The sequence below is a fragment of the Quercus robur genome, chromosome 5, assembly GCF_932294415.1.
Source record: "Quercus robur chromosome 5, dhQueRobu3.1, whole genome shotgun sequence".
NCBI classification, from domain to species: Eukaryota; Viridiplantae; Streptophyta; class Magnoliopsida; order Fagales; family Fagaceae; genus Quercus; species Quercus robur.
Window position 1 is genome coordinate 43,308,773 of NC_065538.1, and position 16,710 is coordinate 43,325,482.

The window sequence follows — 16,710 nt, forward strand, 5'->3', positions numbered from 1 at the left end:
ACATGCTCTATTTATTGCCATATTTTACATTTGTTAAGTTACCAGTAAATTGAAATTTTGTGTTATTCGTATCAAATTGTATTTGTGTTTTTAAATTTGAAAAACTTTATTTTCATTTCTCCTATTTTTCCCTCTTATAAACTTGCAGAAGAGAGGATTAGTTGCTGTGAGATATCATTGACAATTTCTTGTAAGTGTGATATGAATGAAGTTAAAGTTAAAGAAGTTTCTTTTTCATCTACAATTCATATGAATGAAGCTCTATTTCAAATCATAGTTAATGAAGAGTAATATTGTGAGTTAAACTAAAATTATGTTGTTTTAATTTGGTCCTTTTTGTTTCATTGATAAGTAATGTAATACATTTTAATTACAAATGTAGGCTTGTAATGTAATGAGATATTTCTTAGATGGTTAGACCTACTGTTATGTAATGAGATATTATAAATCTTCATGATAAGTTATGTGATGACGATGTTAGGTCCTAAGAAGTAAGGATGATTTTGATCAAATTATTCAAGCTCAACACCATTACACTCAAGCAAAGGTTGATGGTCAAATTCTTTATAATCTTTATGATGATGCTTATGTTAAGGTAAATTTTAATTTGAAGTGCTACGCTATTTATTGTATATTTTATTTTGATAGTCTAACTTGTGTGTTATTTCTACAAGATTGTGGAGATGTTTGAGGTTGTGGATGGAAATTCTCATTTTACAGCTCAATGGTAATATAGAGCTAAGGATACAGTAAGTGTCATCTTAATGCCTAGTTCTAATTTTTTTTTTTTTTTTAAAAAAATTCCACATGTCATATGGAAATGTCATAATCTTTTCGAAAGCAAGCATGTATTCTATTCAGAAATCCGGGATGATAACTCATTGGATTGTTTGGTTGAAAAATTAACAATTGCTAAGATTCCTTTGAATGTATGATTTCAAGTTCCTATATACGTTCTCTGTTTTTTATATAATGTGCTAGTAATTAAAATTTGTTTCTCAAGTTGATCCAGCAAAAAGAAAGTCAATTCTCATTTGTGATTATTACTGTGACATGCTCTATTTATTGCCACATTCTACATTTGTTAAGTTACCAGTTGGTTGAAATTGTGTATTATTCACATCAAATTGTATTTGTGTTATTAAATTTGAAAGACTTTATTTTCATTTCTCCCATTCCCCCCCCCCCCCCTTTTATAAACTTGCAGAAGAGAGGCATAGTAGCTGTGAGGCATCATCGACAATTTCTTGTGAATGTGATATGAATGGGGTTGAACTTGAAGAAGTTTCTTTTTCATCGACAGTTCATATGAATGATGCTCTATTTCAAATCACAGTTAATGAAGAGTAATGTTGTGAGTTAAACTAAAATTATGTTGTTTTAATTTGGTCATTTTTGTTTCATTGATGAGTAATGTAATATATTTTAATTACAAATGTAGGCTTGTAATGTAATGAGATATTTCTTAGATGGTTAGACCTACTGTAATGTAATGAGACATTATAAATTTTCTTGATAAGTGATGTGATGATGATATTATGTCATAAGAAGTAAGGATGATTTTGATCAAATTATTCAAGCTCGACGCCATTACACTCAAGCAGAGATTGATGGTTGAATTATTTATAATCTTTGTGATGATGCTGATGTTAAGGTAAGTTTTAATTTAAAGTGCAATGCTATTTATTATATATTTTATTTTGATAGTCTATCTTGTACTTTTGTTTTTTTTTTTTTTTTTTTTTTTTGGGGCTGTGTTTATGCTACTGAAGGAAAGTCTAGTTATATTTGCAAGATTGTGGAAATGTTAGAGGTTGTGGATGGAAGTTCTTATTTTACAACTCGATGGTATTATAGAGCCAAGGATACGGTAAGTATCATCTTAACACCATCTCTTAATTGATTTTGGTCCTCAATATTTAGCTTTCTAATACCTAGTTCTAATTAAATTTTTTTTCTACATGTCATACAGAAATCTAATAATCTTATCAAGTGCAAGTGGGTATTCTATTCAGAAATCCAGGATGATAACCCATTGGATTGTTTGGTTGAAAAATTAACAATTGCTAGGATTCCTTTGAATGTATGATTTTAAATTCTTATATTCATTCTATAATTTTTATATAATGTGAAAGTAATTAAAGTTTGTTTTTCAAGTTGATCCAGCAAAAATAAAGTCAATTCCCAATTGTGATTATTACTGTGACATGCTTTATTTATTGCCATATTCTACATTTGCTAAGTTACTAGCAAGTTGGAATTTTGTGTTATTCACATCAAATTGTATTTGAGTTTTAAATTTGAAAGACTTTATTTTAATTTCTTGTATTTTTTTTTTTCCTCCTTATAAACTTGCAGAGCTACATAGTAGCTGTGAGGCATCATTGACAATTCTTGTAAGTGTGATATGAATGGGGTTGAACTTGAAGAAGTTTTTTTTTCATTGACAATTCATATGAATGAGGCTCAATTTCAAATCACTGTTAATGAAGAGTAATGTTGTGAGTTAAACTAAAATTATGTTGTTTTAATTTGGTCCTTTTTTATTCAATGATGAGTAATGTAATATTTATTAATTATAGATGTAGGCTTGTAATGTGAGATATTTTTTAGATGGTTAGACCTACTATTATGTAATGAGATATTATAAATCTTCTTGATAAGTGATGTGATGATGATATTACGTCATAAGAAGTAAGAATAATTTTAATCAAATTATTCAAGCTCGACGCCATTACACTCACTCAGAGGTTGATGGTCAAATTCTTTATAATCTTTATGATGATGCTCATGTTAAGGTAAGTTTTAATTTGAAGTGCTATGCTATTTATTGTATATTTTATTTTGATAGTCAATTTTTATAGTAGACAGAGCAACAATCTTCTGTAGATTTGAAGCCTAAGATATAGTTGTACCACCCAAAGTAAATACAAAACCTATAGTATTGTTTCTGCTATCATGTCATTAGCTAAATCAACATCTACAAAACCCTGTAGTTTCAAACTTGCACCTGTGAAGCAAAGACATGTATCTGATGAACCTTTCAGATACCTTAAAATCCACTTGACTACCTCCCAATGATGCTTTCCTGTCCTACTCATGTATCTATTCATAACTTCCATTGCATGTGTAATGTCTGGCCTTGTACAAACCATAGCATACATCAGGCTGCCAATAACTAAGGCATAGGGTACCTTGCTCATATGGTCCCTTTCTTCTTTCATCTTCGGTGACTGTTCTTTACTTAGTCTAAAATGAGCCAAGGGTGTGCTCACTGGTTTAGCTTCATTCATGTTGAACCTGCTGAGAATCTTCTTCACATACTTTGTTTGTGAAAGTTTCAATAAACCATTAGCCTTGGCTCTAGTGATTCTCATACCAAGGATTTGTTTTGTAGCTCCCAAATCCTTCATTGCAAATTGTTTTGACAATTACTTCTTCATATTATTAATCTCTTTAGTGCTAGACCCCACGATGAGCATATCATCCACATACAGTAGTAAAATGATATATGAGTTGTCAAAGAACTTAACATAGTAACAATGATCAGCTTCACATCTCTTAAACCCAATTCTACACATAAAACTGTCAAATTTCTTGTACCATTGTTTTGGAGCTTATTTTAGGCCATACAAACTCTTTCTCAGTTTGTAGACTAGACTTTCTTATCCCTGAACAGTGAACCCCTCTGGCTAACTCATGCAAATGTTTTCCTCCAAGTCACCATGAAGGAATGCCATCTTCACATCTAACTGCTCAAGATATAGATTATCTGCAACCACCATTCCCAGTACTAGTTTAATTATTGACATCTTCACAACTGGAGAAAATATTTATGAGTAGTCAATGTCTTTCTTTTATTGGAAACCTTTGACAATTAATCTAGCCTTGTAGCGTTTGCTTCCATCATACTCATTCTGATTCCCCAATAAGGAATCCATTTCATCCTTCATGGCTAACTCTTACTTGCTAGAATTTTCATCTTTCAAGGCTTCATCAAAACACTTTGGCTCACCACCATCAGTCAACAAGATATAATTTAGAGCGGGTGAATAACTCTGTGAAGGTCTAGTGATCTTGGAAGATCTACGAACTGCAGCAATAGGTGTACTCTGATCTACCTATAAATTTACATTCTCCTTATCTTTTTCACCCCTTTTATGGACAGTATTTTCAGTTAATTCATCCAAGGTTAACAAACTCATATTTTTTTGATCTATCTCTGTAACATCTGGCACTATAGTTGATCTGTCAATGTACATAACCTGTTCATTAAATATCACATTTCTACTTCAGATAATTTTTTGGATTTATTCATCCCAAAACCGATAGCCAAATATCTCATCACCATAGTCAATAAAAAAACATATTTTAGACTTTACATCAAGTTTATTAACAGCATCAGAATCAATATGAACATAAGAAACACAACCAAAAACTTTTAAATGAGAAAACTTTGCCTCTTTACCACTCCAAACCTCTTAAGAATTTTGAACTTCATGGGAACTGATGGTCCTCGGTTTATCAGGTAAGCTGCAGTATTAACAACATCAGCCCAGAAAGTTTTTGGTAATCCAACATGCAACCTCATACTCCTAGCACGCTCATAGAGAGTTTTGTTCATGCGCTCAACCACACTATTCTGCTATGGTGTCCCAAGAATGGTCTTCTCCGTCCTAATTCTATGTGCAGCACAATACTCATTGAACCCTCCATCTATGTACTCTCCTCTATTGTCTAATCTCAGACTTTTTACTTTCAAATCTACTTCTGTCTCAGCCATAGCCTTCTACTTCTTAAAAGTCTTAAATACGTCAGATTTACTTTTCAGAAAATAAACCCATACTTTTCTGCTTGAATCAATGAAAGTGATATAATAACTTGAACCTCCAAGAAATGCAATTGGAGAAGGCCCCCTCAAATCAGTGTGTACTAACTCTAATTTTCCAACCTTCAACGTTTTGCCAGTTTTCAAGAAACTCACCATTTTCTGCTTTCCTAAAATGCAGCTTTCACATGTATCAAAATTAATAGACTTCAATTCTGGTAGTTTCCCTTTTGACAGTAGCATCTTCATCCATTCCTCACTCATGTGACCAAGTCTGTGGTGCCATAAGCTTGCATCAATACATGCTTCAGCAACTGCAATTGTGTCTCTTGGATTTGAGGTTATATACAAAGTACCAGTTTTTTTTTTTTTTTTTCCACAAGCCAATACCATGGCTCCCTTTGTAACCTTTCAAATACCACCAACAAATAGTATTGCATGCCCTTCATCATCAACTTGTCCAATAGAAATCAAATTCCTCTTTAGGTCAAGAATATGTCAAACCTTCTATAGTAACTTGACAAGCCCATTGGACAGTATAATCCAGACATCTCCCATACCCACAACATCCAAGGCTTTTCCATCAGCCAAATACACCTTCAACATAGTTCTATATGATTTTTTGGTGTGGAGTGATATGAAACAAAGCTCCTCCTAAGTCCAAAACCCAATCATCAAGTAGACTATCTATAGCAAGAAGTAGTGCACCTTGTACTTCATCTGTTACAGTATTAGCAGAATCATCATTCTTCTTCTTAGGGCTTTTGTAATGCCTCTTAATGTGGCCAGCCTTGCCAAAGTTCCAACATTGTACTTGTTGGCCATATTTAGATTTACTTCTGTTTCGATAGGAATTTCTGGATTTTAATCTACCCTAACTTGAGTTTCAGTCATTATCTCTATCTCTTGTCTCAAGGTTTAGGGCAGAATCAGATCCTGAGGTTTCACCTGCATCTCTTTTGCAAATCTCCCTAGCTAAAACCAGATCTCGTATGTTATTATACTTCAATTTTTATTTTCCAGTAGAATTGCTTATTGTAGCCTCCCAATTGTTTGGCAAAAAAGATCAGAACATGGATCTCATCATCAAAATCAATTTCTAAGGAAGATAGTTAATTTGTGATAGTGTTAAATTCATTCAGATATTGTGCTACTAATCCATTCTCTGCCATCTTCAAATTGAATAGTTTTTTCATCAGATGCACCTTGGTATTTGCTAATGGCTTTTCATATATACTAGACAAAGCCTTCATCAAATCTAATGTGATCTTCTGCTTCACAACATTGTGTGCAATAGACCTTGACATTGTGTGGTCTTCTGCTTCAAGAAGAGTCCATTCATCATGTTTCATCGTTGCAAGTTTCTCCCCCAAGAGCGATAGATGCAACTTCTTCCCAGAGAGGTAGTCCACGATCTGCATCTTCCAGGATCCAAAGTCTGTGCCATCGAATTTTTCTATTCCAGACGCCTTTCTTATTTCTTCTTCCATTGCTCCCACTCAAACCTAACCCTAGGCTCTGATACCAGTTGAAGTGAATATACACGAAATTCCCAAATTTGTGAGATGCAAAAATAAAGAAAAAAATATATATGCCAAAGAAAACAATTACACAAGACAATATTTACGTGATTCGGCAATTTGCTTACGTCCACGAAGTTACAAAGGTTTCACTATTCTTAAAGAAAAATACAAGATGCAACAGTACAATTTTCTCTCTAGAAAACAACATTAAACCCTAATCTCCAAAACAACAGTTTTTTCTATCTTGCGCACAGGATTCACAATGGGCTACCAAACGGGCCAATGGTATGCAAGATTATGGAAATGTTTGAGGCTGTGGATAGAAGTTCTTATTTTACAGCTCAATGGTATTATAGAGCTGAGGATACGATAAGTATCATCTTAACACTATCTCTTAACTGATTTTTGTCCTCAATATTTAGCTTACTAATGCCTTGTTCTAATTAAAAGTTTTTTCCACATGTCATACAGAAATGTCATAATCTTATCGAGAGCAAGCGCATATTCTATTTAGAAATCTGACTTGATAACCCATTCAATTGTTTGATTGAAAAATTAACAATTATTAGGATTCCTTTGAATGTTTGATTTCTAGTTCTTATATACGTTCTCTGATTTTTATATAATGTAATAGTAATTAAAGTTTGTTTTTCAAGTTGATCCAGCAAAGAGAAAGTCAATTCCCAATTGTGATTATTACTGTGACATGCTCTATTTATTGCCATATTCTACATTTGTTAAGTTACCAGCATGTTGGAATTTTGTGTTATTCACATCAAATTGTATTTGTGTTTACAAATTCCAACCCGCTGGTAACTTAACAAATGTATAATCTGGCAATAAATTGAGCATGTCACAGTAATAATCACAATTGGGAATCGACTTCTCTTTGCTGTATCAACCTAAAAAACAAACTTTAATTACTATCACATTATATAAAAATCAAAGAATGAATATAAGAACTTGAAATCATACATTCATAAGAATCCTAGCGATTGTTAATTTTTCAACTAAACAATCCAATGGGTTATCGTCCCAGATTTCTGAATAGAATACACGTTTGCTCTTGATAAGATTATTACATTTCTATATGACATGTGGACATTTTTTTTAATTAGAACTAGGCATTAGCATGCTAAATATTGAGGACCAAAATCAATTAAGAGATGGAGTTAAGATGATACTTACTGTATCCTCAGCTCTATAATACCATTGAGTTGTAAAATAAGAACTTCCATCCACAACCTCAAACATCTCCACAATCTTGCAAATATAACTAGGCTTTCCTTTAGCAGACTAAACACAACAAACAAACAAACAAACAAACAAAAATACAAGTTAGACTATCAAAATAAAATATACAATAAACAGCATAGAACTTCAAATTAAACTTACCATAATGTGAGCATCATCATAAAGATTATAAAGAATTCGACTATCAACCTCTTCTTGAGTTTAATGGCGTCGAGCTTGAATAATTTGATCAATATCATCATTACTTCTTATGACCTAACATCATCATCACATCACTTATGAGGAAAATCTATAATATCTCATTACATAACAGTAGGTCTAACCATATAAGAAATATCTCATTATCTTACAAGCCTACATCTATAATTAAAATATATTACATTGCTCATCAATGAAACAAAAATGAACAAATTAAAACAACATAATTTTAGTTTAACTTACAAAATTACTCTTCATTAACTTTGATTTGAAATAGAGCTTGATGGCAATCTTCCATCTTTGTTCATAAAAAGTCAATATCCATAAGTGCCTTTTTAGGTTTTGGGGGTATTTCTGCCATTTTTTAAGTTTCGGGGTCTTTTGGTCATTTTGTTCTAGGTTTCAAGGGTATTTCATTCAATTTTTAGGTTTATGGTGTATTTTTATCATCTTATATGTTTTTGGGGCATTTTTGTAATTTTATAGGTTTTAAGGGTATTTTAGTCATTTTCATAGGTTTCAGGGGTATTTTAGTCATTTTTTAGGGTTAGGGGGTATTTTTTATTTTTAGGTTTCGGGGGGTATTTCAGTCATTTTTTAGGTTTTAGGGGTATTTTAGTTTGGTAATTCTTAGGTTTTGAAGGTATCTTAGTCATTTTTAGGTTTATGGGGTATTTTGGTAATTTTCTATTTTCGAGAGATATTTTAGTTATTTTTTTTGGGTTTAGGAGGTATTTTGGTAATTTTTAGGTTTCAAGGGGTATTTTGGTCATTTTTTAGGTTTAGAAGATATTTTGGTAATTTTTAGATTTCGAGGGTATTTTGATCATGTTTTAGGTTACGGGAGTATTTCAATCATTTTAAGGTTTAGAGTATTTTGGTAATTTTAATGTTTCAGAGGTATTTCGGTAATTTTTTAGGTTTCAGGGATATTTTGATAATTTTAGAGGATTTTAGGAGTACTTTGGTCATTTTGAAGTTTTAGGGGCAATTTGGTAATTTTGATTATTGGATAATTGGGTGGGTTAGGGTTTAACCATAATAATTGGGTTGAGTTGGGTTTGATTTAGAAGTAATTACTTAAATAGGTAATATTCAAACCTTACCCGATTGCCTTCTATCCATTAAGAAACGAGTATTACCCAAAACATTTAGATTGGATAGGGTTGGATATCCATTACCGAATGTGTATGGTCATCCTAGTATAAGTAACAGTAACGCTCTTTTAAACTCTAATTATTAAATATCATATCATGTATCGTAATATATACAAATACTTAATAAAATTTATAAAAAATTATAGATACACATGTATAAAAAGTATATTCATTATAAATTTTGAATATATTTAACTAATGACTAATTTATTCATCATTTATGTAATAATATTTAAAAAGCTAACTAAAAAAAATTAGATTAGCATGTATTTATAGCATACACATTCAAATTGATTAAACTCAAGAGTGATAATACATAACAAATGACCCAAAATAATAATTCATTTTTATCATATTCATCATTTTGCCTAATCAACTTCATCTAAGTTAATGTTATCATCATGTTCATCATTTTGCATTCGTATTTCTTCATCATCATTAATATTTACTATCTCTTATTGTTCTTTTAACTTAATAATTTTTTTTAAAAAAAATAAATCTTCTTAGCATTTTAGTTTTTTAAACTTATAACAATAATGACAAAAATAAAAAATAATTATGTTGTCAATTAATACCTTATTCACAATAGAAAAAAAATTGTAAATATGAAAGTGAAGTGTAAGTTTATTCCAAATTTTGTAAGATAAAGAAAAAAAAATTTCTGAACATGTTATTTATTAGGCTAAATCAACTAACCTAATAATTTTGTGTTAAAGTACAAATTTTAGCCAAAAACACTCATCTTAAAGCATAGGTCTATGAATTATACAATACGTACGATTCAATTATACGATATGCACATTGTATGGTATAATTTACACTGGCAACTCTACTTGTATGTGAGGGTGGTGTCAAAAAAAAAAAAAAATTATACATGCAAAAAAAATTTATATAAATAATTATTTTAAATTAATATGTTTCGTGACTACCCTTACTTGAAAAAAAAATGTATGTATATACTTTAAAAAAAATATTATATACTATGTTAATCTATTTTAACCACTCTAATAAAAATGCTAAACACCTTTATTTGAGAATCATAAGAATTTGAGTTCAATAAATATAAAAGTAATGTTACATCTACAATATTTTCACAATAAATTTTATGTAGTAAGCTATTACTAATTCTAATTCGAGTTCAATATTGACATGTTTTACTACCAATAATAAGCTAACAATATGTTACATAAGATTTGTTATGAAATTGTTGTGGTTACTTTCCCCCACAGTACATTCTTAATGTACTCGAGTTGGCTTCTTTTTTAATAATATTTTTTGTTACCTATAAAAAATAAAAAATAAAAAAAAAATTGTTGTGGTCTCTTTATTACTCTCATTCAACATTTTCAATTTGCACTTTGTCTTTTATTAGTATATTTTTTTTCCTTATTCTTTTTTTTAGTACAACAAAATTGTAATATTTCATGTATTTGCGTGTTTTTTTTTTTTTTTTTGGTGATGTTGATATGTTCAAATTTTTTTATTTATTAAATTTTGAATAATTTAAGTTTCTTAGTGATCACTCTAAAAAAAATTCCTAAAGCCATCATTGACAATTTATGAACACTTCTAATACACTTTTATGATACTGAACTCTTTATACTCAATACAATATATATCATACAATATATATCGCGTATCGTACTATATTGATAACTATTACTCTCAAATTCCACATTTGTAAAAATAAATAAATAAACAACAACAACTATGAAGAACATCCCAAATCACCTCTTCAGATGGACTCTAAAACAGATTGGCATAGCTCAGTCTGTGCTTATCGTTTGGTTTTTTTTTAAAAAGAGCCGAGCCTGAGCAAGCAAAAAGGAACTTAAATAATTGACACGCAGCCCAACCTACGGCCACGACCAGTCTTCCAAATTGCTTACTCCAACCTACCTAACACTGCTTGACACTTGGATTACACGTGTCTTTTTGCATGTGCCAGTGCTGCTATATACCTACTCGCAGTGTAGTACATGACTCTTTTGATAATTGACGACATGTCGTATAAGCTTCATTTCCAATCCTCTCCAAACTCCAGACCCCGTAGCCGTAGATATTATCTTAAGTACAGTAGTACTGTTACTGTACTTAGTACTTACAAAATTACCAAACCAGAGACTGTTTCCACCTAATTTGACACAGTCTCTCTAGAAGGTTCCAGTTCCACACACTTCTCCTTCCTTTTTTTTGTAGACTGCAACATTCCAGACAATTCTTTTTCTCTTCTTTTCTCCTCATCTCCCTCAAAATCCCACAATCTGAGCCAACAACAATACGAAGTTTTAACAGCCGAAGCTCCACCAAGCCCAATACCAAAATAGCAAGTTTTTTATTATTTATATATATATATATATATATATATATATATATAGTTTCTCATCTAAGACTTGCAAGTTTAGTCAACTAGCTGAAAGAAAAAAGAGATGGGTGTGGATTATTATAAGATATTGCAGGTAAACAAGAACGCCAATGATGAGGATTTAAAGAAAGCTTACAGAAAGCTTGCCATGAAATGGCACCCTGATAAGAACCCCAATAACAAGAAAGAAGCTGAGGCCAAGTTCAAAGAGATCTCTGAGGCGTATGAGGTATGCCTTATCTTCTTAATTGTTCACTTTCACTCTCTCTCTTTTTGAATTATGCATTCCCTCTTTGCTCTTTGACCTTCTCTATATAATGTTATTCATCATTAGATTATGGTGTATAGTTTTGTTAATTATATTGTGATGAATTATGCACTTGTACTAAATGCATAGGCTGACAGGAAGTGGAAAATTAATCATTTTGATCCTGCATGACACTGTTTCTATATGTAATTTCTTGACAACTAATAAAAATGAGTGTTTTAATTAACTTGCCCTTTTTTTGGTGCCCCTGAAATGAAAATCACATTTTGTCATCTGGGTATTCAAGATTTTAAACTTTTTCCTAGGCTTTATAAGATTGCCCTGTTGTGTTATGTCCCTTTTCTAAGGAACCCCAACTTTTAATCTCATCTTATTAATTATGTGTTGGTTTATGATAGGTTCTAAGTGATCCCCAGAAGAGAGCAATCTATGATCGGTATGGTGAAGAAGGGCTTAAAGGCCAAGTGCCACCCCCTGATGCAGGGGGACATGGTGGGGCCTCCTTCTTCCAAACTGGGGATGGCCCAACAATGTTCAGGTTCAACCCCAGAAATGCTAATGACATTTTCGCTGAGTTTTTTGGCTATTCAAGCCCATTTGGAGGAATGGGAAGCAGTGGCAGTGGCATGAGGAGTTCAATGCCTTTTGGTGGAATGTTTGGGGATGATATATTTAGCTCATTTGGAGAGGGCCGACCAATGAGTCAAGGTCCACATAAGCCTCCTCCGATTGAGAAGACACTGCCGTGTACCCTCGAGGAGCTATATAAGGGAACTACCAAAAAGATGAGGATCTCAAGGGAAATTATGGATGCGAGTGGGTAAGTATTTCTTGGTATTTCTATCTGTAGAATTGCCACATATGTTTGTTGTGTGTGTGAATTGTTCATTTTCTGATAACTAATAGTTGCCTTTCATGGATCTGCTTTACTACTACTTTATTGAGAAGTTGTTTCTTCTTCTATGTGGATTGTTAGTTGTTGAAGATGTAAGGGAATGAATTTGTTTCTTGTACTCCCACCATCACATACTATTCGTTTGTCTCTATATTAAGATGTCCAAAAATGGATGCCAACTTTATAAATGACTTTATGCAGTTTTTTTTATTCTTTCAAAAATACGCTGACATATTTTTCTCCCTATTGAGTTTGCATGGATGGATCAAGTGTGTAATTGGTTTGAATATGAATGGTATGTGTTATAAATGTGTTGTTGCATTCATTTGAAAGTGTATTGATGTGATTGTAATGCAATGTGTTTGTGGCAGTGGAAGATTTTTATTTTGTTAGGAGTTAGATCTCTATAATATGCTTTTTATTATTATTATTATTATTTTTAATATATTTCTCTCCTGAAAACCCTTGCATATTCACGAGTTTCTAGGCCCACACACAAGCACTTGAACATACAAACAAACATCGGTTCAACATATTGAGTTGAAGCAATGTTTCTACAATTGGCGGAGCTTATCTAAGTTCCTGAGTAGAATCAATCGATCATCATCCTTGGTGGTGGCAGCATCCGTTAGTGTTATGACTTATGTGGTAGGAGCAGGATGGAGATACTATTAGGAATGGTGCCATGATAGTGGCAGAAGTGGCGGTGGTCATGGTAGATTGCCATTATAGTTTCCAAAATGTTGTCACCATCATTGCCAGCACTTGGATTGTTATTGATGCCGGTGCTGTAACTGTTCACTTCACAGTCGGCACAGGCATCGCTAGTTGGATTAAAGAGATGGACCATTTGCTCATTACCCTTAAGCAATAAGCAGTGAGATGACCACCTTAAAATCTATTCCACTTTAAGTTCTAAGCAGCATCATTACTGTGAGATGAATTGGGTTCTACTACTAGATTGTCTTGTATGTTTCACATTATAACTACTGGAAGAGATTGCAATACTCATATTCTTTATCTGTTGATTGCTTCATTGTTAAGTTGGTATGAACATTGGGAATATTAATTCGTATGCCATGGCTTGCTTCTTCAGATTCACAATCTTATATTTGTTTTTCCATGAAATTATAATAATTAATTTTGAGCATCTAGAGTGCCATTTACGCTAATTATCCACACTGCTGAGGAAGACAAGGGTTAGTAAACTAGTTGCCTATCTTGTAAAAATTACACTCAGCGGTGGAGTTTAGATTTAGCAGTCTCTTTGGGCTGGTGAATACTATTAGGACTTAAGCTGGTCTTTCTCAGTTTTTTGTTCTTGAAGTTCTGAGTTTGTTTTCTCTTCATGAAGTTTCATCCTCATACTGCAGTTGTGTTATTTGCACGGCTAATTAGGCTTAACTCATGTCATATCCTCTTTCCAGAAAACGAAACCATCCTGATGTGTTTATGGTTTACTAACAGGGGCGGCACTATGTTGAAGGCAGGGGGTTCAAATGAACCCCTTGACCTGTAAAAAAGAAAATTTTTATATATAATTTTTTTTATTAATTTTTTACCCCTACAATAAAAATTTGCCTGACCTTAAAAGCCCGGCTGAATTTAGCTTCTAAACAAGTCCAACAGAAAATTTGTTGGTCTTAAATCTTCAGGAAAAAAAGAAAGAAAGCCCATAATCAATCAAATTAAAAACAAAAAAACAAACCAAACCTAAGAGAGCAAAACATACTCCTCCCCCACTTCAATCTCCAAACCCAAAGATCTCAAAGACTTAAAAATCCAACCTTGTCACTGCATCACCCATATTCTGCTGCCGTGTTGCCTGATCTAACTTAGTAAGGTTGCATCGTCTGCCGCTAGCGTGGCCCTGATTTACCACTCCATCACTTGATCTCTCAAGCGATCTCAATTCTCATCTGATTTATTATTTTAATTTCATCTCTCTTTCTCTCACTCTTTCACTGTGTGTGTTTATTAGTTTATAGTGTTTTGATAAACTCTCTTTTACCGTGTGTGTACTTGTGTAATTATTTGGTTATAGTGTTTTGATAAAAAGCTTTTGAGTTTTGAGTTTTTATCTTTTTCACTTTTGAGTTTGTGATGATCAGTTCCTATGCTTGTGTTTACTGTTTGATTGTCTGAGTGTTTTGATATAAAGTTTTTGAGTGGATCAGTTAGGAGGAGCATTAACACTAAAAAGACAATGAAAGTATGAAACAATTAAACAATTTAGTCACTTACTCCGTGGGGCCATGGGACATAAATTAATAAATTAAATTAAAGAATTGTATAAATATACAAAAGAACTGCTCAAAAATGTCTTGTGAATTCAATAAAAGAATTGCAAAGAGTAAAAGATATAAATTAATAAATTAAGGTATTCTAAGCAATAATAATTAATACGGTTTATTTAGAAACATTAGATGATTTTTAAGATTTAATTTTAGTAACAATAATTAGTGTGTTCATTGTATTAGGAAAAAATATGTCAAATGAACTTTATAGTTTATCTTTTATTCTTTTGCTAGTACTATTGACAAATTTGTGATAACAAATGGGAGATCAATAGGATGAATGATTACTTGGCTGTGTATATTGAAAAATATGTAGCTAATAGGATTGATAATAAAGTTATCATGTAACGATTTCAAAATATGAAACCTTGTAGAAGGCAATTGTATAACTTCACGTATTTGTGTACTCTTTTTCTTTTTCTTTTTTTGGTGATGTTGTTATATTCAAGTTCTCTTTTGTTTTAGATTTTATATAGTTTATATTTCTTATTGATCCAATAACCCTTCTAGAAAAAATCCTAGAGCCGCCTCTTTTGTTTACTAACTTCATATTATGTTATACAGGAAGACCTTACCTGTGGAGGAAATCTTAACCATCGAAATTAAGCCTGGCTGGAAAAAGGGAACAAAAATTACTTTCCCAGAGAAAGGGAATGAGCAGCCAAATGTTCTTCCTGCAGATCTTGTATTCATAATTGACGAGAAGCCCCACAGCACATTTACAAGGGATGGCAATGACCTTGTTGTCACACAGACGATTTCGCTTGTAGAAGCTTTAACAGGCTACACAGTCCGTCTTACAACACTCGACGGAAGGAGCTTGACCATCCCCATCAACAATGTGATTCATCCAGACTATGAGGAGGTTGTTCCAAAGGAAGGCATGCCAATACCAAAAGACCCCTCCAAGAGAGGTAACTTGAGAATCAAGTTTAAAATTAAATTCCCGACAAGGTTGACTGATGAACAGAAGTCTGGAATCAAGAAACCTCTGGCACCTTAAATAGGATCCTGGCCAATAGCTCTGTGAATATTTTTTGAGATGGATTTGATTTGTGTCACTAGTTGTGTTGTAAGGTTTGACACATTTGGGCCAGCAAAGAAAAGAAAGCACCAAATAAAGTCTGTTTTTGTTAGCTATTCTGTTCAGCGGTTGTAGTGTCATAGCCATGTAACAAAATCAGTGAACAAGCCAAGTCTTAATGTGATCCTATTTTGTATTTATTGGTTACATTTTACTTGAAAATATCATGTCAAAATATGACGACGTGCGATAGCATTGATACATTACGAACTTATCAACTTCTTATTGCGTGATGCTTCTGAATTTGTTGTCTAAAAAAGGTTGTTGACAAGGCGTGTCAGCAGGGACGGAGAAAAAAAAAATCATGAAAACATTGCACTATATCAAAAGGGAATCTTTAAAATATATATATATTATTTATTTCATGTTTAGGGATGTTTGGTATCAATGTGTGTAATGTTGTCTGCAATGTATAAAATTCAAACTAGCGTCGGACTGACTAAAGGTTTTGTTATTGGCGTTGTTTTATCTGTGTTTGTCTAAATTTTTATCTTTCATAAAAAGATCAACTTGAAGACAATTTTTCATAAAAAGCTCAACTAGAAGACAAACCCACAGTTTCACACCACAAACCCACTACTGTCAACTTTTTTTTTTTTTTTTTTAAATTTAGGAAAAGCCATTCTATTACCATGTTTATCAAACACATGCCCTCGTCAATTAATTTTCTGACAGGCATAATTGTCTTCACCACATTAATTAGTAAAAGGTTTTTGATATGCTAGGCATAATTGGCTTCAAAACATAACCTAATGCGTAATAGACAAGCGTGTACACCTTAAGCGACTTCAAGATCCTATATCTAGAGCATGCTCACTAATAACTCAACCATAGTCGCCTT

The 16,710-nt window shown here is 32.4% G+C and overlaps 1 protein-coding gene across 1 annotated transcript; it reads left to right on the forward strand.

Annotated features, from left to right (window-relative positions):
- Positions 1 to 11,095: 11,095 nt before the first annotated feature.
- Positions 11,096 to 16,052, forward strand: LOC126726024 (uncharacterized). The gene is made up of 3 exons (XM_050431119.1): positions 11,096 to 11,554; positions 11,992 to 12,413; positions 15,350 to 16,052. The coding sequence occupies exons 1-3, from the start codon at positions 11,390 to 11,392 to the stop codon at positions 15,786 to 15,788; spliced, it is 1,026 nt and encodes a 341-aa protein (XP_050287076.1). The 5' UTR covers positions 11,096 to 11,389; the 3' UTR covers positions 15,789 to 16,052.
- The last annotated feature ends 658 nt before the right edge of the window (positions 16,053 to 16,710 follow it).